The following is a 24524-nucleotide window of genomic DNA, read 5'->3' as shown; positions in this document are numbered from 1 at the left end:
TCCAATTCCAGTTGATTTGGGTTATCAATCTTGCAGCGCCGATTCTTTTCTCTACTGAAAGAGCAGGCTAAACAGCAGGAAGAACTCTCTGACGGTAAGAGCTGCTCAACAGAGGAATGGTCTCCCTCAGGAGGTTTAGGTGTCTCCTTCCTTGGAGGTGTTTAAGCAAAGGTTGGATGGCCATCTGCCATGGATGCTGTAGCTGACATTCCTGCATTGCAGGGGGTTGGACTAGATGACCCCTGGGGTCCCTTCCAACTCTACAACACTATGATTCTAAGTCCAGGCTAAGAGTGCTTTAACTGTGACTGGGACACCACATTCAATGAGTGTGCTAATGTGCATGCCTGTGTACACAAGTGGTGAACCTGTGCACTCGCACTGTTGTTCAAATGTAGCATTCAACAAACATGGAATCTTTGGTCTTCACAAATTTGCTGCCAGACAAAGGAAAGGGTTTAAGTGACACCAATTAAGGCTGCATTAATATGGAACATTGGGGAAACAGGTTCAACTGCTGTGTGAAAGTAGCGATAAGGCACCATTGAAGCAATTCACTTTTACTGGCAACAAGGCAAGGCATGCTAGGTCTGTTGTGCTTCCTAAAAAACAAGCCCACCACCAAGGTTTACATTTGATAGAAAGAATTGTGCAGTGTTGCTCTTTTCATTATTTTCTGCACAGGGTCTTAACTTTAGAACAAAAACGCTAACTTCTCAAACTATCAGAATTATAGCCATATTTTTTTAAAAAACCACTGTAAATAAATAATTCTTACTGTCTAAGGGGTGTTCACATGTTCTATTCCATGTGTGCACCATCTGTGCACCCCTGTACACAAATAGCTAAGCTGTACCAAGTATATTACTTCACACAGTACATGCAGAGAGAGAACTTGTACCTGTGTTCAGCTTAATCCCAGGTCTTTTGGGGGTCCAAGGTGCTGTTTTTGATCTTTAAGTCCCTTCACAGCTCAGGGACTCTGACTCTCTCTCTCTCTCTCCACCCCCAGACCATCATATTTTCTCTGAAGGGTCTTCTCCAACTGCCCCTATTGCAGTGATGCCCACATGACCTCATGAGACCTCAGGTTCAGGACAGGTCAAAAGCCGGGGCATAACTGAAAAGGAAGAACTGGAGTTCTATTTTAGGGGAAATTGCTAGCAAAGAATATATATGGAATTGCAGAGTTGGAAGGGGGGCCCAGCAGTCATCTAGCCCCACCCCTGCCTGCCTGACCTGACATTCACTTTCCTGCCTGATGCCTACCCACCAGATCACCCCTCCACTCAATAGCTGTTGAGGGGGCAATCTGGAGGAGGAGGACTCCTTCCCCAGTCCTCTCCTTCCTATATCATAATTATGATTTTAAAACCCAATTAAACATTAGCAGAGCCAACGAGGGCTGTGGCTTGCGGAGAGGGAGTGTGGCCTAGGGAGAGTCTTGAGGGCCAGATACAGAACCCTGAAGGGCCACATTCCACCTCTGGCCAGGAAGTTCCCTCTTTGCTTCACCTGGTTCACAGCCTATGTGACTTCCGAACTTGCAGTGTATCCAGGGCACATGAAGACGGGCATCTGTCTAGTTTAGCCGTGTCCTTCCCTGCTTGACTTTGCCAGAGGTAACCTTGTGCAAGGTATTGTCAATCCTGCTGTTCACATTCCCCCCGCCTCTAAACAAAGCCGCCTTTTCATATTTGCCAAGCTCTGCTCCTCTAAATAGCGCTTTTCCCCCCCCTGAAAGAAACTGAAAGCAAACAAAGCCTCCTATGAGGACCCCAGTCAAGTCGCCTGTTGTACACATGTAGCCTCAGGGCAGTGTGTACTGCTGCCTTCTGCACAGCTGCTGCCTCCTTATCGTCGTTTATACAGTTGCGAGCTGCAGCCGTCTTCCCAGAGCCCACGGACACTCGGGGGAAACGCCTCCGTCTTCCTCCAAGTGCTCGCTGGCGATGGATTAAGGAGATAGCTCTGTTTCTGTTGACTTTGCTTTTGTTTTCTTTGCTGAGGAAATTTCCTGCCAAAGGAAAGGCAGGGCTGCAGAAAAAACGGCCGGCTGATGGAGCCCAGAAGTGGCCAGAGCCCCCAAGGGAAGGCCCTGGAGCGGAGCCAAACGCACACAGCTGGAAGGGAGGCCGCTCGGCAAGGCGCCAAATAATCAATGCATGTGAGGCTGGTGCTCAGGGCAATCTCTACTCGGAGCAAATCGGGTATCTCCATTGTTATTGACTCCTGCACTGTACGTGGGCCCAGAAGGACCTCCAGCTTCTAATTACACCTCGAGAAGTCCTGGGAAGGTAGACAGCGGTGGAACCGGAAACAATGTAATAATCCTTGGCTCCAGGATGCGTGCTGTAAGCTGTTAGAGTTCTAAGCGGGCCATTTCCCTCTTCTGACTGGTTTCCTATTTTTCTCCCTTTAACCAACACCTTGACATCCTCCAGGTTATGGAAGCAGCACCAGATTTAGGGTGGTGTGGGCTAAGGGGGCATAAAATTGAGGAAACCCATAATCCATTTGGGGGTGCTAAATTTTGGCCTGGCACAGGGCACCGTTTTACTAGGGTTGCCATTTCCTGGAAATATCCATAATATCGCAGTCTGCAGCAGTGTCTGGGCAGAAATAGGTCAAATCTAGACCTATGGCAGCCCATGTCAGCAGTGCTGAAGAACAGCGATTTTTTTCATGATTTTGCCGAAAAAGCTCAACAGCTTTTCTGTCCAGATTTTCACATACTGAAATATGGCAACCCTAGCATTATGAAAGATTACTGAAGTCTGCCCTGATGGAAGCTCACAGGTCATGGTCAGGCAATATTGCGATTTCTTCTTTTTTAGCTGCAATTTGGGGGTGGGGGGCAACCCTGTACCTGTTCTTTGAAGTGGACCTGATCAAACAGAGCAGCACCAAAACATTTTCTCCCAGTGCCTCTTCCCTCCGTCCTTCCCAACAGCAGCAACAGTAGTTTTGCACAACCCACATCCAGACTTACCCAGACACGAATCCCTTTGCTCCTCATAGCCGGCACTGCAGACGCATTTTCCGATGGGCACCAGCCACTCCCCGTCAGCGCTGCAGTACATTTTCGGGGTGTCCCTTTCCTCAGAGTGCCCCACGCACTCGCCCCGCACCTCCACAAGGGACGAGGAGTCTGCTCCTGTCACTGCCTCGGAGAAGGACGCCAAGTTCCTCACCATGGCCGGGCACTTCTTGTAGTAAACTCGGACCGAGACGATGGCAATGCAGGCTCCAATGTCTTGGAAGGCCAGGTAGAAGCCTCTTTTGCTCAGGGGCCCCACGCCACGCACTTCCGTGTTGAGCTTGAGTCGCCTGACGCCCAGGTCCACGTTGGTGAAGCTCTCGTCAGCCGCAATGGTGTCAATCTTCACAAACTGGCTCTCGCGGGGGGTGCTGCCCAGATCGCGGTCCGACTGGAGGTAGTAGAGGTTGAAGGTCTCCTTGCATGTGCCCAGGACCCCTGGCATGCTGTTGCAGTCCCGCAGGGTGAAGCGGATCTCTGCGTACACCCGGTGAGCCCCGTGACGCTGCACCCAGCTAGTCCGCAGCCAGTTGTTCTGGTTGGGGGACATGACATTGCAGACTTGGTAGGTGTGGATGGGGTTGAAGAACTCATCCATTTCGTTGATGGAGTCCCACTTGGAAGGAAAGAGAGGGAGAGAGGAGTTAGAGGAACCAGGTCCAGCAGATTTTGTACTTCAAACCTACATCCCAAGGTAAGGGACGTCACAGAAGATAGAAGCTAGGCAGGATTCATGCTTTAACTGACACCTTGACCTTTGTCAACAGACAAGTGTAGGAGGGAGCTGTAGGGCTACAGTCATAAAGACACTGACTTCAGTCTCACTGAATTCGGTCAGGCTAGGGGAAGAAAGTGGTTCAATTCACATTTTAATGCCAGCTTACTGAGTTTGTGCTTCCAAAGGCAAATATGCAAACTAAAACACATTTCTCTGAATTTTGCAATGTAGTTCTCCAGCCAAGCAATAAAAGTTAAAATGCACATATTTGTGAAATGTGCACACAAAATAAAGTATAGAAATGCATTTGGGTAAAGTTGCTCATGAAACTGCATATACCTGAAACATATGTGTATGAAAATGTACATATTAGCAGAAATGAGCACAAAAAACAAGTACGAATTTTCATATTGCCGTTTTGGGGGTAGGGAAATGTATGTGGGAATGAGGCAATCTAAATTAAGATTGGGAAAATGAGAAACTGGAAGAAGCCAAAATATGCTGATTCATCCATCCCTAAACAGGACTTATTTTGAGCAAACACTCGCAGGATTGTTAGTTGGATGAGTTCAGAGGTTACAGAACTACGTAGACCTGGACAGAGGACCAGACCGGGAAGTGGCTAACCCGACACAGGCCACTCTGGCAGGTAGGCGGGCTATGTACCTATCACTCATCTGATGCTATATGATGTTAGGCCAGGGGTCTGCAACCCGCGGCTCCGGAGCCGCATGTGGCTCTTTTACACCTTTGCCGCGGCTCCGGGGTGGATACTAGCGAGGGGAGGAGGCACATTGTGCGCCCCGACACTCCCCACTGTGGCGGGCGCTGTACTGACTGTGACGTCGCATGGGGGCGGTGCGTGCGTTAGTCACGCACCGTCCCGACATCACCTTCCCACCCGCTGTCAGATCAGAGGGCAGCGGCGTGCATGCTTTAAATGTCGCAATGGTTTTGCGGCTCCCAGGGTTTTTTTCCTTCAGAAATGGGTCCAAGTGGCTCTTTTTGTCTTAAAGGTTGCAGACCCCTGTGTTAGGTCATTGATAGTTCAAGCCCAGGTGTGCACTCTAAGTGTGCTCTTGATCCTTCCTTTGCAAACAAAATTTGGTGTGTTTTGAAGTTGGAGACTTTTTCTTTTACTGCGCAAGGCAGCAGAAAAAAAGGCATCCAATTCAAAAAGTTCAGGGTTTTGCCTGCTGAATGCTTCCATGTGCCTTGAATTTTCTCATAAGACACCAGGCCCAGGAAAGATGGCTCAGGTTTGCCCCGAACAGCCTTGCAAGCTGACCTCCAAGACCATATTAAGCCCATGTTGTGGAAGTTTCCCAACAGCTGATTATTTAAAGCACTTTCCTTATTTGAAAGAGGTTCCTCTGATTAACTGGGATGCAAACTGTGCAAGAAAAGGGACAGGCTGTGAGAGCTCCCATTACAACCTAACATGCACTGCCTTGTTCCTATCTCTGTTTCTTTTTTCATAAAGCGAAATGACTCTCCTCTCTTCCCATGTCATTGAGATAAGGTCTCCTAGCAAGATGAAAATGAGGACATCATAATTAATGCGGCAGGCAAGCGGGTTTGATTACATCTGTATTCAGGAACTTGTTAACAGTTTAAATTAAAATCAACACAAGATTTTAAACACACACACACACACATACACACCAGATTATAAAGGGATAAAGATGCAAATAATAGATACGAGTGTGGCTTAAGCTTGCCCACATGGGCAAAAGAAGAAGGAAGCGCAGATGTTTGCTGGGAGAAATTGTTTGGCAAAGGGGGGATTTTTTCCTCCCACTATGCTATTAGAATTTGGGGTTATTCAATGGAGCTGAACATTGGAAGATTAGGGACAGACAAAAAGAAGTAACTCTTCTTCACACAGTGCATATTTAGACTGTGGAACTCTCTCCCACAAGAAGCAGTGGTGGCCACTAACTTGGAAGGCATTAAAAGAGGAATAAATAAATTCATGGAGGAGAAGAATAGAGGCTGTAGGGCAAATCAGTTCCCCACTGAGCCTTCTAAAGCGGTAGCCTAAGTCAGTCCCTCAAAAAAGATGGTGGCTACTTCCTTCCCAGTGGGCGGGATTCTCAGAAACATTGGGAAATAAGAAACTGAACAGTATGGAAATTTGGCTCAACCCAACAGGAATCAAAGGAGTGTAGAATTGGAAGAGACCACAAAGATCATCTAGTTCACCCCCCTGCAATGTGGGATTTTTTCACCCAACGTGGGGTTCAGACCCACAATTAAGATTCCCATGCTCTACCAACTGACCTATCACTCATCCCTCTCCATAGGTTTTCCAGGTGACTTACCCCATGGGAAGGGTAGGTGAGCCAGCCCCAGTCGCCAATAATGGTGGAAGTGTCCAACAAGTTCACTGAAAGATATAAGAAGAAAACTTTCATTAGACAGACAGAGAATGTGAGGCACGCACAGTTGTCCAGCAAATACTTGGGCCTTCTTGAGAACCCATTCATCAAAAGTCAGAGTCTGAAGAACCTGGGAGCCCTCAAATGAATGGGTGCTCTAATGCAGGGGTGGAGAACCTGCGGCCCAGGAACCAAATGCAGCCCTTTAGGCCTTTCCACTTGGCCCCTGGGATTCTTCCCAGGCCACACCCCATTTCCAGACACACACCCTCTCCCCAGGCCACACCCCTCACTGGCCCAACTCTGTACCCGCCTTGAGTGTTTTCGCCTGGCTGGAATCTATCCTTGATAAGGCCTTCTGTTTGCCGGGATGGAGAATAGAGAGGATTGTGTGAGAAACTAACCAACTACAGTGGTACCTTGGGTTACATATGCTTCAGGTTACATACGCTTCAGGTTAAGAACAGTTTCAGGTTAAGAATGAACCTCTGGAATGAATTAAGTACTTAACCTGAGGTACCACTGTATACCATGGTAAAATTGTGCGATGTGCATCAAAATGTATTGATTAGTAAAAATAAGTATACAAACATGCATTCCATTAGGGGAAGTGCTTTGCAAAAATGTGCAAAAATACCTGCAAACTGTCAGGAGAAATTCTCATTAAAACTCTCAGTTTTCATGAGGAAGTTTAAAAAAAAATTCACAAACTGATGTGGAGATGTAGAAAAGGAAACTTAAGAGTGGAAAGATGAGGAATGGAGAGAAACAGAAACTGACAGATTGGGCCATCACTAAACTTGAGTGAAGGCAAGGTTGGGAGCCTCTGCCCTGGGAAGTGTGATGGCAGAAGCAGCAACATTTGTTCAACAGCTGGTATTCAAGTCTGACATCACACAAATGCAAACACACCTCTAAAGCCCAGTGGTGTTACCCAGAGCCTTTTTCAGCCAGAACTCATGGGAACTGCGTTGCGGCACCACTCAGATGGGCACCATTGTCATTATAAGAGAACAAGGGACGTATTCATGGTGAGTTCCAGCACCCCTTTTTCTAGTTGTGGTGTTAGCCACAACTGCAGAATAGAGCTTGCTTTTCCCATGATGAACCAGCCTCCATCGTACACCTGTGTTTTTGTTTGATTAACCGTTCTGAAAGTCTTTTTGGCTGAAGAGTGGGGTAAAAGGTAAAGGTACCCCTGCCCGTACGGGCCAGTCTTGCCAGACTCTAGGGTTGTGCGCTCATCTCACTCTATAGGCCGGGAGCCAGCGCTGTCCGCAGACACTTCCGGGTCACGTGGCCAGCGTGACAAGCTGCATCTGGCGAGCCAGCGCAGCACACGGAACGCCATTTACCTTCCCGCTGGTAAGCGGTCCCTATTTATCTACTTGCACCCAAAGGTGCTTTCGAACTGCTAGGTTGGCAGGCGCTGGGACCGAACGGCGGGAGCGCACCCCGCCGCAGGGATTCGAACCGCCGACCTTTCGATCGGCAAGTCCTAGGCGCTGAGGCTTTAACCCACAGTGCCACCCGCGTCCCATGAAGAGTGGGGTACAGATCCACTAAATAAAATAATAAATCCATCTAGACATCCGGAAGAAATGCCAGATCCAGCATTTCTCCCCATGAACCTGTGCATTGTTCTTTCTTTCTTTCTTTCTTTCTTTCTTTCTTTCTTTCTTTCTTTCTTTCTTTCTTTCAAGGGCAGAGCCACTCCATCCAAAACAATGTGCTCCCACTTCCCCCTTGCAATCTTTACTTTCCAGAGGCTCAGCCAAGTCCTTCTCTGTTTGTTTCACACTTCCTGCGGGAATTAATCCAGGTTTGAAGTCTGCACACTAAAGCTAAAGTAATTATGCCCCGTGGTGCACAGCTACGACACGCACACACACAAACCCATACCAATACCTCTCTGCTCACACCAAAAGAAGCGAGCGAGCAGGATCTCCCAAGCAGAGATTTCATGGAGTAGGGGGAGACAGCAGGGGTGGAATCAAAGTCACCTGCTCCAAAGTTGTCCACCTCCAGGGAGCCCAGCTTAAGTTAATGAGGAAGTCGAGGCAAATTGCTCTGCTCGTGATCTGGAAACCAAATGCCTTTCAACGCTGGTGAAGGTTCTCTTTAATCTAGCCATGTGCGTGTGTGCTGTGGGTGGGCAGCCAAAAGCTCAGCCTCCTCCATGTTGGACATTCGTTGTGTCAAGCGAGAGTCTCATGGGGCCATTTTCTTGGCAACCCTGCGATGGTTGGGAATGAGAAAAGACCAGCAGCTGCCAGCCAAGGTCCGTCATACCCTCCAACATTTATCCGATGAAAACAGGGACGTCCTGTTCCATCATCATCATCATCATCACCACAATAATTTTACTATTTATACCCTGCCCATCTGGAAAGGCTTGCCTCAACCACTCTGGGCGGCTTCCAACATATATAAAAACATAGCAAAACATTAAACATTAAGAAACTTTCCTACACAGAGCTGTCTTCAGATGGCTCGGGGGTCAGATAGCTCCATACCCTCCAACATTTCTCCGGTGAAAATAAGGACATCCTAAGGACAAGGGGACATTCCAAGAACAAATCAGAAACTGGGATGGCTTCCATAAATCTGGGACTGTCCCTGGAAAATAGGGACACTTGGAGGGTCTGTCAGTGCATGGATACTTTTGCAGGATACAGCTCATGCTGCAAGCAACAGATTTTGGATGAGAGACATACAGTAGGCCTTATACTGTGTCAGAATCTTATGTTTATCTATCTCAGTACTGTCTACACAGGAGAAGAACCATGTAGCTTTCCTAGAACTCCTTGGCAGAAGGATGTGACTGAAATATACCTCTGAGTGTGCCTGTTTTGTTCCTACAATGTATTTATCCTGCTTTGTCTGAATAATTTTCTGGAGCTTTTCCTTCCCTTCAGTTTCTAGCACCTGATATGCCAACCATGCATTGGAGAACAAAGCCCCACTGCGTACCTGCCCATTAAGTAGCAAATCCCCCCATTTTTCTTCCCCTAGGGCGCCGGCACAGAAATATTTTCTGCTCTCCATGCTGACATTTCCCATCCCCGCATTTCCTCTGCACCACTTCAGCCACAAATAGGCCACAAATTACGATCCAGTTCTTCAGGGGAACACAGATGTTCTGAGTCTGGCCTTTGTTGTGAATCCGGGAAGTGATTCCAAGGCTTAAAATGTGCTTGTGGTGAGGAAACAACTCACCACCCAGCCAGCAATAAACTGCAATATTTATGCTGCTGGATAAATATTATTCTTGCCATCAAATTGCATGACTGTGGCCACCATAAGTTGCTTTGTCAAATACAGTGGCATGCAGGGCCGGCACAAGACATTTTGGCACCTGAGGCAAAGGCACCCCCTCCCCTCCAGGGAAGAAGGGGTGAGTGATCAGGATCAAGGAGGGAGATAAAGATCTACACTGGGATCTGCTGCCCCTGTAGATCCTGCCACCTGAGACATGGCCTCCCCTTGTCTCATGGGTGGGCCAGCCCTGGTGGCATATGTCAAATCAGCCTCCGGCTAGTGCTGGTGAAGACACAACTAGGAATTTGGACCCTCAATGTCATGCCCACATTGTGTTGAATATTGCACTGTATTTAGAACTAAGTTTCATTGACTTTCTAGGGATGCGGGTGGCGCTGTGGGTTAAAGCCTCAGCGCCTAGGACTTGCCGATCGAAAGGTCGGCGGTTCGAATCCCCGCGGCGGGGTGCACTCCTGTCGCTCGGTCCCAGCGCCTGCCAACCTAGCATTTCGAAAGCACCCCCGGGTGCAAGTAGATAAATAGGGACCGCTTACTAGCGGGAAGGTAAACGGCGTTCCGTGTGCTGCGCTGGCTCGCCAGATGCAGCTTGTCATGCTGGCCACGTGACCCAGAAGTGTCTGCGGACAGCGCTGGCCCCCAGCCTATAGAGTGAGATGGGCGCACAACCCTAGAGTCTGTCAAGACTGGCCCGTATGGGCAGGGGTACCTTTACCTTTACTTTCATTGACTTACTCCAAGGTAAGTGAGCACAGAAATACAGCCTTCATTACAAACCCTGTGCATGTCTACTCAGAAGCAAGCCCAGTTGAAATCGGTGGGATTTACTCACAGATAAGTATGTATAGGATTGCGCGTTTAGGGAGCACTCCTGTACCAATTTGCTTAGATGTAAGGATGGGCACCTATGCCAATTTTGGTTTTTCTCAGTTCCTCATTTTTCCATTCTTAAGTTTGGCCCTCCATATTTCCACATCAGTTTGCAATTCTTTTATAAAGTCCTCATGAAAATTCATCAGCATTTTAGGGCAAATTTCTCCTAATCTACATTTTGTATGCCATTATCCTTAACAAACACGTTTACTATTTTTTTTGCAAAGCAACTTCCCCAAATATAATTCATTTCTGTATGTTGTTTTTTATGGCATACATACATTTGCATGCACACCTTATCCTTGCATGCACATTTTTTTTGGTAGACATTATTCGGCTGGAGAACTGCATTGCAAAATTCAGAGAAATGCAAATTTCAGTTCTTGTTTTGTTTCTGAAAGTGCAAATTAGGTGGGTTCACCTTTAAATGTGAACTGAATTGAATCCCCCCCCCCCCAAAAAAAAAAACTACTCACTGGACTTAATTCTAAGCAGACATGCATAAGGATTCCACTGTTAATATTTTAAATTATTCTTTTTAAAAATTAGGAGGATGCCGAATCAGCAAGCAAACACACACACCCCTACCTATTGTATCACCCAATTGCCAGGAGGCTCAATTAGTTCTTTAAACCAAAAGGCTGGCCCAACCCGCCCCCCCTTCCAGCATTGCTCGGGCCATTTCATTCTGTCTCCCCACCCCCCATCCCAGTTCTCTTTTGGCCAATGAAACTCCCTTTCCACTTTCTCTACATTAGTTCATTTGCCCATGAATTAGGATTGACCTAGATGTGCCATTGTTTGTGCAATTAGCAATTGCACGGATACGATTAAAAACAAAAACTGTAAACAAAGCTGGCATGGTCCATAGTGATGGTGTTGAGGAAGGGGACTTAATCCTTGCTTCTACTGTGACTATGCCCCCTCCCAACTGCAGCAAGCCAGAACTTTGACTGCCTCTGCTCCCCATAGTCCAGCTTTGACAGGTGGTTGACCCTGCCCACTTGTCAGTCACTTGACATCATTATGATGACAGGTGACAACTTCAAAGAGGCTGATCAGCTGTTGGAGGCATGCTGTCAGCATCAAGAGGCAGATTCTGCTGAAAACGTGTCTCTGAAGGAGCTTGCTATAACCCCTGGCAAGCTGCCTAAGGAATGAAAATATCTATTTGCAGTTTGTATTCTTAGCTGCTCCAACATTTATGACATCAGGTGTGGGGCAGGTAAGTACCGTTTGTGGAAAACCTTTTGGCTGCCCCCTCACTGGGAGAAGTGAAGCTATAGGGAGTCAGGCAGAGGGCCTTCTCAGTAGTGGCACCCACCCTGTGGAACGTTCTCCCATCAGATGTCAAGGAGATAAGAAACTCTACAACCTTTGGAAGACATTTGAAGGCAGGCCTGTATAGGAAAGTTTATATTGTTTGATGTTTCATTATATTTCTGTATATGCTGGAAGCCGGGACGCAGGTGGCACTGTGGGTTAAACCACTGAGCCTAGGACTTGCTGATCAGAAGGTCGGCGGTTTGAATCCCCGTGATGGGGTGAGCTCCCATTGCTTGGTCCCTGCTCCTGCCAACCTAACAGTCTGAAAAGCATGTCAAAGTGCAAGTAGATAAATAGGTACCGTTCTGATGGGAAGGTAAATGACGTTTCCGTGCGCTGCTCTGGTTCGCCAGAAGCAGCTTAGTCATGCTGGCCACATGACCCAGAAGCTGTATGCCAGCTCCCTTGGCCACTAAAGTGAGATGAGCACCGCAACCCCAGAGTCAGCAACAACTGGACCCAATGCTCAGGGGTCCCTTTACCTTTATCTATATGCTGGAAGCCACCCAGAGTGGCCGGGGTGACCAAATTAAAACAACCTTTAGGGCCAAATGGAGACATGTGCCAGGTCTGTTTAGTGAGCCAGAGGCTCTCTACCTCTGCACTGTTGCATTGGGAATAAAGCTGTCATCAGCGGTGGGGGAAACAGGGTTCCTTCAAAGACTTCTCTTGTACCACAGCACACATCTCACCTTACTGGGGAGTGCCAGAGAGAAAGAGAGATTCTCAGTCTATTTTGGTTCTGCACTTTTGCTCCTGGAAGCGAAATTGGTTAAGCTCCATTTAGAGCATGCTGTGTGGCGAGGCAGTTCCCAAAGCTAGGTAGCAAAAATATTCCGCCTCCGCCTCCGCCTTCTCCTGGCATTCTGACCTGGCAAACTGCATATAGTTAATTAAAGGACCTGTCAGGGCCGTGGGGAGGGAGGGGATGCAAGAAGTTTAAGAAGGTTGCAGGACGTTTAGCGGGATTGCATAATTAAGCAACTGAATGAGGCAGTCGGTGCTGCTGGGTTCTGATTCTCTCACACACACAGGCTTCCTGCACGTTGGGGAGAAAATGTGTCTCTACAGAATTAATGCTGCAATCGACCTGTATCTCCTGCATTTATGACATTTGCATGGGAAAGATGAACCTATAACAGGGGTAGTTCGACAGATTTTATTTTATTTTTTGGTTTATTTTTTGTTTTTGTTTTTTTGTTTTTTTGTTTTTTTTTTTTTGTTTTGTTTTTTTTTTATTATCCCCAAGCATTGGTCATGCTGGCTAGGGCAAAAAAATATGCTTTTAAAAGCATACTTGAGAGATTCAGAAACACTTGTTTTGATTCTTTTAAAAAAATGTTTTAAAATATTCAATAAATGCAGATTTTTGGTGCAGATTATTATTATTTTTAATCCACCTGATAATGCAGGAATGGGATGAAACTGGCACATAGGAGTACACTTTGAAAGTAACACAGACATAATGTGCCCCTTTTAAGCAGGGATGTACCATGCAAATACCTGTTTATGTCATGCCTCACAATTGCTTTGAAGCCCGACAAAACAGATGAGTCCAGTGAGATTGATCAGTGCCTTATTCTGGGAGGGAGTTATACAGCCCCTCTTAAAGAAGTCTTCCCCGGATAAAGAGGTTTCAGAAAACTAGCATCCAGTTTGCAATATTCCTTTTCAGGGCAAGGTGGTTGAGAAAATGGTGGCTGGCCAGCTGCAGATGTTCCTGAGGGACTATATAAACTATTTAGATCTATTCCAGTCTGGTTTCAGACCCGGTTTTGCCACCGAAATAGCCCTGATTGCCCTGATTTATTACCTCTGTTGGGAGAGAGCTGGAGGAGTGTAACCCTATTGGTTCTCCTTGACATCTCAGTTGCTTTTGACACCTTGGCACTGCCCATGGTGTCTTCTTCTGGAGCAGCTCGGGAAGGTGGGTATTGGAGGCCCTGTACTACAGGGTTTCGCCCCTACTTACGGGATCAAGAATGCTGAATGTTGACCAAGCTAGTTGCCTATTCACTATGCATTTGGACAGCTCTTGAGATATCATGGCCAAATTTTGCATGACGGTTCCTGAGATCAAGGGGTGGGTTTTTCTCTCTGTTTGGATACAATTTTGATTTAAGATGGCGGACTGAAGCATTCAAAACCAAACTGTTTTTGACCACTGGTTTCAAAACTGCACAGTCCTTTTCATTTTCCATTAATTCCTTAGCAATGTAGGGTGCAGGGCTTTTAGTAAGTAAATAAATATGACATGTGTTTAGCATTGACCAATTGAAGAGATCTCGAGTGTTCAGGAATTAATTCCTCTTTGTTTGACTCTTATTACTTTGCACTCACTTCTTAATTTCAATCCCACTGCTATTTCCTCCACTCAAATCAGATGGAGGCAGATCTTGGCCGGCCGGCCACAGAATCAGGCTACAATAATCACACCCAATAGAAAACAAAGAAAAACATGCCAGGCCAATGAGTTTGTACTAATGATGGCAAGTGGCCCCTTTCTTTCTCACGCTCATTCTGCACCACGCAGGACTGTCAGAACGATGAAACGCTTCCAGACGGCCGAAGGCCTTGCTTTGAAAGCAATAGCCAATTAAACTGAATTTTGCATGATGTCAATAGAAGTCTCATTCTGAGGATATTGCACGACAAAAGCAGGCACCAGCCTGCTTAATAAGTCAGACAAATCACACACTGGAAAATCATTTCAAAATGGATCTCCTGCCGACATGGCTTATAAAACTATCATCAACAGCTTTTCGAAGGGTGTAGTTACAGTTAATGAAAAATTAGTCTCTCTCTCTCTCTCTCTGTCTGTGTGTGTATGTGTGTGTGTTATGTGTACAGATAAATCTGCCCTTGCATTCCTCCCTTCCTAAAAGCACACACACATAAAACATATTTTTAAACTAGATTGCTGGAAACAAGTGTGCTAAGTCATAAGCATAAAGCAAGTATTGTCAATTTACTTATGTAAGCATGTGTGTGAGAGATGTGGGGTCTTACAGAAGCAATTCTGGGGTGACCTCCAGCTTGAAGAAATAAATTCCAAAATTAGTGTTTATTGTGAGCTTAACACATTTCAGGGAAGGAAACATTTTTAAGGGCACTGAAAAATTCAAACATAATCAGGAAACAGATGATTGACACAAAATAAAATGGAGTGAAATATATTCTCCTGAATCCATTTAAAGATACTGAGTTGTATCCAGTGCTTGTGCTACACAAAGTAGACCCATTGAACTTAATGAACCTTAGTTATGTTGATTACCTGTAATGAGTTTGAGTAGGACTAATATTGACTACAACCCATAAAGTTCTTTATAGATAATTACATCACTTAAAAAAAAACTAATATCAAAATATGTTTAACATTACCAAGTTCAAAACAAATTGTTAATAACGAAACAAACCCTAAACAATTTCGGAGAGGGGGGAGGGAGAGCTAAACTATAATAAGATATTGTACATATACACACACACGGCTTTTTTTGCAGTTGGAGCTCACAGGAGGTAAGCTTGACACCTCTCAGATGGGCACCATTGTCGTTCTAAAAGAACAAGGGTGAAGTTCATGATGAGCTTCGGCACCTATTTTTCTAGAAAAATAGCATTGTATACACACATTATATCCAGCATGAAAGTAGGTGTAAAAGGTAAACTAATATTTTTTAGCAATACTTCTAACACACCAAGGATAATGCAGTAGCTCCTGCTACAGAAAACATTCAGTGTGGAATTCGTCATAATAAAATGTGACCTCTAGTTTGGTGACAGACTGGAAGCTTGCTTACCCCTTTTAAAGGTAAAGGTAAAGGTAAAGGTAAAGGTAAAGGTAAAGGGACCCCTGACCATTAGGTCCAGTCGTGGCCAACTCTGGGGTTGCGGCGCTCATCTCGCTTTATTGGCCAAGGGAGCCAGCTTACAGCTTCCGGGTCATGTGGCCAGCATGACTAAGCCGCTTCTGGAGAACCAGAGCAGCACACGGAAATGCCGTTTACTTCCCGCCAGATCAGTACCTTTTTATCTTCTTGCACTTTGATGTGCTTTCGAACTGCTAGGTTGGCAGGAGCAGGGACCGAGCAACGGGAGCTCACCCCATGGCGGGGATTCGAACCGTCGACCTGATCGGCAAGTCCTAGGCTCTGTGGTTTAACCCACAGCTCCACCCGCGTCCCTTACCCCTTTTAAGGACCCACAATTTAAGGACTAAGGAATGACGTTCCTAGCTTTCCAGTGACTGTTTGGGGCATGTGGATTTTCTTGTCCACACCAGTGACTCAGAGTGGGGGACTGTACAGCCTAATAACTTGAGACCAGTTCACTTGAAGGATCACCTTAACCAATATAGACCGACTCAGCAACCTCGATCTGACACTTTTAATGAGTCCCACCCAATCTTTGTTCAGTATGTGTAAGGAACTGATCATTCCTACATTCTGGGTAGGAATGACCACTGTGTATCATAAGAACATAACAAGAGGCTCCTGGATCAGGCCAATGGCTCATCCTGTGCTCACAGTCACTAGCGGAGAAAGGGGGTTGCGATAGGTGTGGTCTGCCCCGGGGGTCATCCCTGAGGGGGAGTGACAAAAAGGCACACCGCGGGGAGCTCGCCCTGCCGCTCCCGTGTGCAGTGGCTTGAGCGTGGCAGACAGCCCTGCCCCCGTGCAGCTCACAATGGATCGTCCCCACCTGTGCAGCCCGCCCTGCCCCCCCCCCCGGGTGCACATGGCCGCCCATGCAACTAACTCTGCCACTGCTCACAGTGGCCCCCCAGATGAACCAATGGGAAGCCCCAAAACAAGACCTGAGCACAGCAGCATTCTCCCTTGGTGTCCAGCAACTGGTATTCAGAAACAATCCACCTTTGACTGGGGAGGCAGAGCGTAGCCATTATGGCTGGTAGCCATCGATAGACTTCCCCTCCACGAATTTGTCTAATCATCTTTTAAAGCCATCACTGCCTCCTGGGGGAACGAGTTCCAAAGTTTAGCTACACTCCGTGTGAATACTTCCTTTTGTCCTTCCAAGATTCAGCTTTTTGAGATGCCGACGAGTTCTGGTGTTGTGAGAGAGGGAGAAAAACCAGAGCCCCCATCGTCCAGCCCATATTTTTCAGTGCATTTCTCCATTACTTGGCTAGCCACAAAACTAAACAAAGATTTCTCATCCTATCCACTTTGATTGCAGCCCCTCCTGCAAGATAGTGAGGCACCAACCTGCTTCTGACTGATTTAGAAAACACAGACTGTTCATAATCCCAAGGAAGCTGATAATTAAGTTTCTACAATTCAGATCACTTGGGGTAAAAACTTCAGGAAGTCAATGAATCAGTGAGCTATACTGTCCTTTTGCTTACATTCCATGCCCCCCCCCCCCAGTTTATTATGGTATATCTCATTGGATTTTTAAATTTTCCTTTTAATAGCTTGTTTTAATTAAGTAGTGGATTCTTCTGCCAGGGTGATGTTGCTATAGCCATAACCTACAGGCGTAGCTCTAAATAATGTTGTGGCACCTTGTGCATCTTGTGGACTGGAGTCTTAGTCAAAGGTGCTGTGGATCACGATGCTAGGATGTAAGGATCAGATAGACCGCATTTGCAGGTCAGTTTATTCTGTTTCCCCTTTTAATTTCTGCATTATATTTGAGCTGTCACGTGACGTAAAAGACCATTGCAGAAGGTTAGCAGAATATAGTGGAAATTTAGGACTCAATTCCATGTTAATTGCTTCCAGGCCGGGGGGGGGGGGGGGCTTGCAACCATGTTAACCCTGAAAATTGTAGGAGTAAAATGATGACGTTTCGGGCAGTATACTGGCATACAGTTCTTTCTTGCCATTTTGATGGGTGAATCATGGGAGAACAGAAGCACGCATATATGGAAAGGGTGTGGGAGTAGCAATTATTAATAATAATAATAATAATAATAATAATAATAATAATAATAATGATGATGTTGTCAAATTATGTTCATTGTTGTGTCACACCACACCCACTGGTGAAACAATAAGCAAACAAAAACACAGCCATTTTTTGAAATTTTAACCTATCTGGATTTTGCAACGCATTTCTCCAGCCAAGTGACATGTACAAAAATGCACACACCAGGAGACAATGTGCATTGTAATGCATGCATTAGTGAAAATAACACGTGAAAATGCATAATCTAAGAGGAAATTGCTTTTCAAAAATGTGCATATCAGACAAAATCGCATACAGACCAGTGTATGGAAGGGAAATTATAATTGTTGTTGTTGTTGATATTATTCAAATGCTGCTGAATTTTCACAAAGTATTTTTTTAATTAAAAGAAAACGCAAACTGATTTTGAAATGTGGAAAACTGAATAAAAAAAATGAAATAGACAGATTCACCCAGGGTCAAATAGTACACTGTGTTAAGGATGGACAACCTACAACCCACAGACTAATTTTATGTGGTTCTTGACCTAATTTCTTGCAGGTGGAATGGAGGGGGAAAAGGAAGTGGCAGGAAGTGAAGGAGGGGGTGATACCAGACAGACAAAAGAGAAAGGTGGCTTCACCCACCTTTGACTCAAGCCCCACCTACTTTTTACTCCAGCCCCACCCACAGCTCCCCTTTGATTATCCCTGCTCATCCCTGCCCTACATTAAACTGCAACAAACTTCAGACAAACCTCATTTGGGATTGGGATCACATTCAGGTAGAGGAAAGGCTTTTCAAATGCACCACCCTCCTACCCAAACATGCTGTTGTCCCAACGAAAATCCCTTCTTCCTTTAAGCAGAGAGGGAGGGTGTAATTGGTGATGACTGGCAGTGGAGAAAGAGAGGATCATGGGTCAACGGAAGTGCAGGTCAACCAGCTCTTTACCTGTCCGACTCTGAAATCATTTCCTCTCTTTCTGTCTGTCTCTCTGACACACAAAATACTGAATGCATAGGTAAGGTAATTGAGCATTCTCCAAGTCAAAGGTAGAGAAGCTTTTTTTCTCAGGTGATGGAGGTGATTTGCCTTGGGTGCAAGACCAGATTCCAAAAGTGGGTGCTTCTTCTCACCTTCCTCCTGCCACTCCAATCTCTTTCTTTCTTTCTTTCTTTCTTTCTTTCTTTCTTTCTTTCTTTCTTTCTTTCTCTCTTTCTCTCTTTCTCTCTCTTTCTCTCTTTCTCTCTTTCTCTCTTTCTCTCTTTCTCTCTCTCTTTTCTGGTACTCCTTTCTCTCTCTCTCCACTCATCCTGCATTCACACAGCAGTTTATTCCACTTTCTTCAATGTTTCCCTAACTGTTAAATTTCATATTATATCTGAGCTTTCACATGACACCTCTGGAAAAATAAGAAAATGTAGCTCAAGTTTAGCATTCATTTCTGTGCTATTTACTTCCAGAAAAGAATCTGGTTGCAAATAACACAGGAATAAGTGCTAAACTTGTGCTATAAGGTAAAGGTAAAGGGACCCCTGACCATTAGGTCCAGTCATGACTGACTCTCGGGTTGCGGCGCTCATCTCGCTTTATTGGCCGAGGGAGCCGGCATATTGCTTTTGGGTCATGTGGCCAGCATAACGAAGCCGCTTCTGGCGAACCAGAGCAGCGCACGGAAACACTATTCACCTTCCCGCCAGAGCGGTACCTGTTTATCTACTTGCACTTTGACGTGCTTTCGAACTGCTAGGTTGGCAGGAGCAGGGACTGAACAATGGGAGCTCACCCCGTCGCAGGGATTCGAACCACCAACCTTCTGATCGGCAAGTCCTAGGCTCAGTGGATTAGACCACAGCGCCACCTATATATCTGAAGGTGGCTTTTATGTCATGTGAAAGCTCAGTCTCTGGTGGCAGTGGAAGGTCACCATTTCGTGGTTCACCTCAGGTGCCAAAATGGCTGGGAACAGCCCTGGATTTGGAATATGGACCCTTTGCCCAATAGTACCTGAGCATTTATCTTTTCAGACACATTGCTTCCTGCATGACTTCAGTGTCCATACTCCAATTCTGGAGTATGACATGGTATTAGAAGCACATGGCTGCCAGGCCCAAACCATCCTGTTACTGGATACAACCTTGACACCACACAATACTGTGACCCAACTGTGATCCTGGAACTATTAATAAATTATCTGGGCATGTCCCGTAGTGGAACAGCCTCTGGTTGTGTGAGTAGAAGGTCACAAATACACACTAGGTTTGGATGGATCTGGCAGCCTTGGGGCCTCTGACTTTTTCATTTTTGCAACCTACAGTTCAGTTCTCCATGCTTCCACATCATTCATGATAGGCACACAAACATATATACATTTATGGATATAGATATATTTAAATGTCCTCACGGAAATTCTTCAGCAATTTAGTGTACATACAGCTTTTGCAAGAATGCCTGTTCATATATTATTTCATAAAAATATGCATTGTTATGCAGACATTCGCCTAATAAACCCATGGTTATACTTCTTAAACTTTCTTGTGGGGGTGTGGGTGTCAGAGTACTGCATTGCAAAATTTGGAGACATATGAGGTCTCATCCAGATTTGCCTTTGCCCCGTCGCTTTCCCCCGGGGAAGCCTACACTTTAGTGATAAATCGGAGCAAATGTCAACTGAGTTTTCTCTGGGTTCACATTTGCTCTGATTTATCGCTCAAGAGTGGATTCTCCTGGGGAAAGTGGGGGTGCAAGGGCTCAACTGCTGGGACCCATGCTTTCTAGACAAAGGACAGGTGGAAGTGTGGACGAGCTCGGAGTATCCAGCGATTGTGCTTTTGCTCATGCAGTGGATGAATTAGTTGGTCTGCATTAAAATGTGAACCCAACTGAATTTACATACAAACAGTATGGTCGTTCCATAGTGATGTATGGAAGTGAGAGCTGGACCATAAAGAAGGCTGATCGCCGAAGAATTGATGCTTTTGAATTATGGTGCTGGAGGAGACTCTTGAGAGTCCCATGGACTGCAAGAAGATCAAACGCATCCATTCTTAAGGAAATCAGCCCTGAGTGCTCACTGGAAGGACAGATCGTGAAGCTGAGGCTCCAGTACTTTGGCCACCTCATGAGAAGAGAAGACTCCCTGGAAAAGACACTGATGGAGGGAAAGATGGAGGGCACAAGGAGAAAGGGGCGACAGAGGACGAGATGGTTAGATAGTGTTTTCGAGGTTACCAGCATGAGTTTGACCAAACTGCGGGAAGTAGTGGAGGACAGAGGTGCCTGGCGTGCTCTGGTCCATGGGGTCACGAAGAGTCGGACACGACTAAACGACTAAACAACAACAAAAGTATGGTCGCAACTGGAAAACCCTGACAAGTCGGTCCATCCACCCTGGAATCCCGTGCTCACAGCATAAAAGATGTCCAAAAAAATTGTGTGTGTGTTAAAGCAATGGGCATAAATATATCCAAAAATATTTTCTCGTGAACTCAGTTCCTGCCAGGCAGGAGATCTTTGATATGGAGAGGAAAGGGTGGGATTTGGGGATCAAGTAATGAAATAAGGATCTGGAATCAAGGCAGGGGTGACAGCTCTTCAGAATGGAAAGCCCGCAGCCACTCCCCCCCCCCCCAGCCACCAAGCCTCCTTCTGTAAGGTGGCATTTGGAAGGTGGCGCTGTGGGTAAAAGCCTCAGCGCCTAGGGCTTGCCGATCGAAAGGTCGGCGGTTCGAATCCCCACGGCGGGGTGCGCTCCCGCTGCTCGGTCCCAGCGCCTGCCAACCTAGCAGTTTGAAAGCACCCCCGGGTGTAAGTAGATAAATAGGGACCGCTTACCAGCGGGAAGGTAAATGGCGTTCCGTGTGCTGTGTTGGCTCGCCAGATGCAGCTTTGTCATGCTGGCCACGTGACCCGGAAGTGTCTGCGGACAGCGCTGGCTCCCGGCCTCTAGAGTGAGATGAGCGCACAACCCCAGAGTCTGTCAAGACTGGCCCGTACGGGCAGGGGTACCTTTACCTTTTTAATGCCAGTACCAAGCCTTCACATTGCTTGGCACAGACCTGGCAGCACGGACCGCATCATTCTGGAGCCAAGGACAAATTGGCCTCGTGTGGCCCATAGTTCAAACCCACCCAGCATCGGGGGATAAAAAACGCGCTCTGCAAATCATAGCATGCTGTTACGTAAACAGGAGCAGAGCCTCCCAGCCACAGTCAGGCTGGCATGATCAGTTTGGGCAGCTCACAGGCACCATGCCCCTCAAGGAGACAGAGCGAGTGCACTGCCCCAAGCCCCGGGGTCAAGGTGATGGGCCCCTTTGTTTACCTGGCCTCGACTCCCTTCAGAACCATCTTTCCAGAAGGGTGGACTGCGTGAAGCAACGTGGACCACTCAGCACAGGCCATGCCAGGGTATTCGGAGCCAAAGGAACGCAGGTCACCATGATCTCATGAAAATTCCCCCAGACACCCTCCTCTCTCCCACTTATCTCTACCAGCTTGGAAACTGCAGGTGTGGTGCCTGCGGAAAAGCTGCAGGAAAGGGCTGCGAAAAAATGATCAAGGGGATGCAGCAACTCAAATGTTCCGGCGCTTTAGGCTTTTTCGCTTGGGGGGGGAGACACAATGGGGTGGGGGGACAACAGCACATAATCCAGGTGGGCAAAACAGTGCCCGGCATGAAGAAAGTAGAAAGGAAGGCATTGGTCCCCCTCTCTCATAATACCAGAAACCAACGGGGTCACCCCGCAAAGCTGAATGGTGCGAGATTCAAGGCAGCAGGTAATTAGACTGCAGAATTCGCTGCCACAAGATGTGGCGGTCACCAGCTTAGATAGCCTCAAAAGGGGGTTGGGTAAATTCATGGAGGAGAAGTCTATCAGTGTCTCTGATAGTCCCAATGGCTACAGACAGCCTCCAAGATCACAGGAAGCATGTCCCTGAAGACCAATCTCTAGAGAACAGCAGAGAGGGGGCTGCTGCTCTCATGGGCTGCTTGTGGGGGAACAGGTTGTGACCCTAGATAGGCTGAATAGCCCTCTCCTCCTGTGGTTCCCCTGCAGCTCTGTAATAGGCCTTGAGTTTGATCCAGCAGGGCTCATTTGAGGCGCCCGTCCTCTCTGTCACAATCCCTTTTCTGCCAGCTGTCTTTGACGTGACATGCTCTCTCCGTGTGGCTGTGGTTAATGTAGCTTCAGAGTTGGCGTGTGAGAGAGAGCAGCTAGGGAGCTGGGAGGGTTGTGGGAGCTGCTTTGCCCTGCCGTGACCTCCTTGTGATCTCTCAGCCACCAGGGGAAGCAGGTAAGAACCGTGGGTGATGATCCCCCTGTCTCTAGGTGGCAGGGAAACACAACTGCACTTGTGATTCTGAAGGGCTGGGCCAGGGTAGAGGAGGAGGACGAGCACCAGGAGAGGGGCATATCTTCTTTAACAAGCACGTGGAGGCAGGTGAGGACCCAAGGAGAGCACTGCTGGATCAGACCAAAGGGCTATCGAATTCTACATCCTGTCTCCCACAGTGGTCAAGCCGATGGCTCTGGGGAGCCCATAGGCAAAGCATGAAAACAACCCTCCTTCACTGCTATTCACAAGAACATAAGAAGAGCCCTTTTGGATCAGACCAAGCACCCATCCCATCCAGCATCTTGTCTCTGCCAGGGGTCATCCAGATGCCCATGGGATGGCCCAACCATCCATCCCCCATTGTCCTCACCCCCCAGCAACTGATATTTAGAGGTATGCTTCCCCTGAACCTATAGGTTGCTTTTAGCATTAATAAATGCTAAAATAAATGGCATTAATAGAATTATCCTACATGAATTTATTGATTCATAGAATTGTAGAGTTGAAAGGGACCACAAGGGTCATCTAGTCCAAATGCAGTAAATATTTTGCCCAATGTGGGCTTGAACCCATAACTCTGAGATTAAGAGTCTCATGGTCTACTGACTGGGCTATCCAAGCCTTTTACCTTTGTAAGGCAGACTTGTAGCAGCTAGAGTCATGGCAAGGACTGGGGAGACTCAGGGTCACATCCCAACGAAGCCACAAAGTTCACTGGATGACTCTGGGATAACTTCTCTCTCTCTCTGTCTGTCTAATCTACCTCACAAGGGTGTTGTAAGGGTAAAGTAAAAGGAAGGAAATCCATGTACTTTGAAAGAAAGGAGGGATATAAATGAAAGCAGATACAGTGGTACCTTGGATCTCGAACTTAATCCATTCCAGAAGTCAATTCGATTGCCAAAACGTTTCAAAAACCAAAGCGTGGCTTCTGATTGTCTGCAGGAGCTTCCTGCACTCAATCGGAAGCCGCGGGAGCTGCATTGGACGTTTGGCTTCCGAAAAACGTGCGCAAACTGGAACACTCACTTCTGGGTTTGCGGCATTTGGGAGCCAAACCATTTGGGAACCAAGGTACCACTGTAAATGAATGCAAAATCAGGTAGGGGATTTGGAAGTATGGTTGTGGCACAAAATTGGCAGGAATAATGGAGAGATGGGCAGGCAGCTCTACCAAGAGGCATGCTGTAGCTCAGCTTTTGCTAACCTGGCGCCCTCCAGATGTTGGCTGAGGCTGATGGGAGTTGTAGCACCAAAAAACATCTGGTGGGCATCAGGTTGGTGAAATCTTCTGTAGGTGAAGAGGTGCGGAGACTTTGCTGTAGTTGCTGGAGAGGAGTAGTGGAAGAACTCAGGCTAACAGCACCAGACTTCACAGAACTGGTCAATACTCTGGCTAGTTATCCATCTACTTGATGTTCGCTCTGAGGCCCCACAGAATGACCCTGGATGTCTTCCGGAGATGAGACAAGGAAGAACACAGAGGTCAACAGTGGAATGTGAACATGCCAGTGGATGGACACTTATTTAAAGTCCAGGGAAGTTGGCCATGCAGAGACAGCAGCTCCACTGCAGGAGCTGGTTTTGCCATAGTTTCACAAGTAGGCATGCGCCATGGTGGAAGATGCAGGTGGTCTTGACAGTATCAGAGGGGT

General features: G+C 46.8%; 1 protein-coding gene across 1 annotated transcript in view; it reads right to left on the bottom strand.

Moving 5' to 3' along the window:
• Nucleotides 1–24524, bottom strand: part of EPHA8 (EPH receptor A8) — a 61403-nt gene that overhangs the window by 35894 nt on the left and 985 nt on the right. Inside the window, exons 2-3 of the mRNA XM_028740993.2 lie at nucleotides 6083–6147; nucleotides 2993–3656 (exon numbers count right to left, since the gene is read on the bottom strand). Coding sequence (XP_028596826.2) covers nucleotides 2993–3656; nucleotides 6083–6147 — 729 coding nt within the window. The remainder of the gene's footprint in view (nucleotides 1–2992; nucleotides 3657–6082; nucleotides 6148–24524) is intronic.

Source organism: Podarcis muralis, chromosome 7 (assembly GCF_964188315.1).
Source record: "Podarcis muralis chromosome 7, rPodMur119.hap1.1, whole genome shotgun sequence".
Lineage (NCBI taxonomy): Eukaryota > Metazoa > Chordata > Lepidosauria > Squamata > Lacertidae > Podarcis > Podarcis muralis.
The sequence above is the reverse complement of the archived record's forward strand: the minus strand, read 5'-3'. Positions and strand labels throughout refer to the sequence as shown.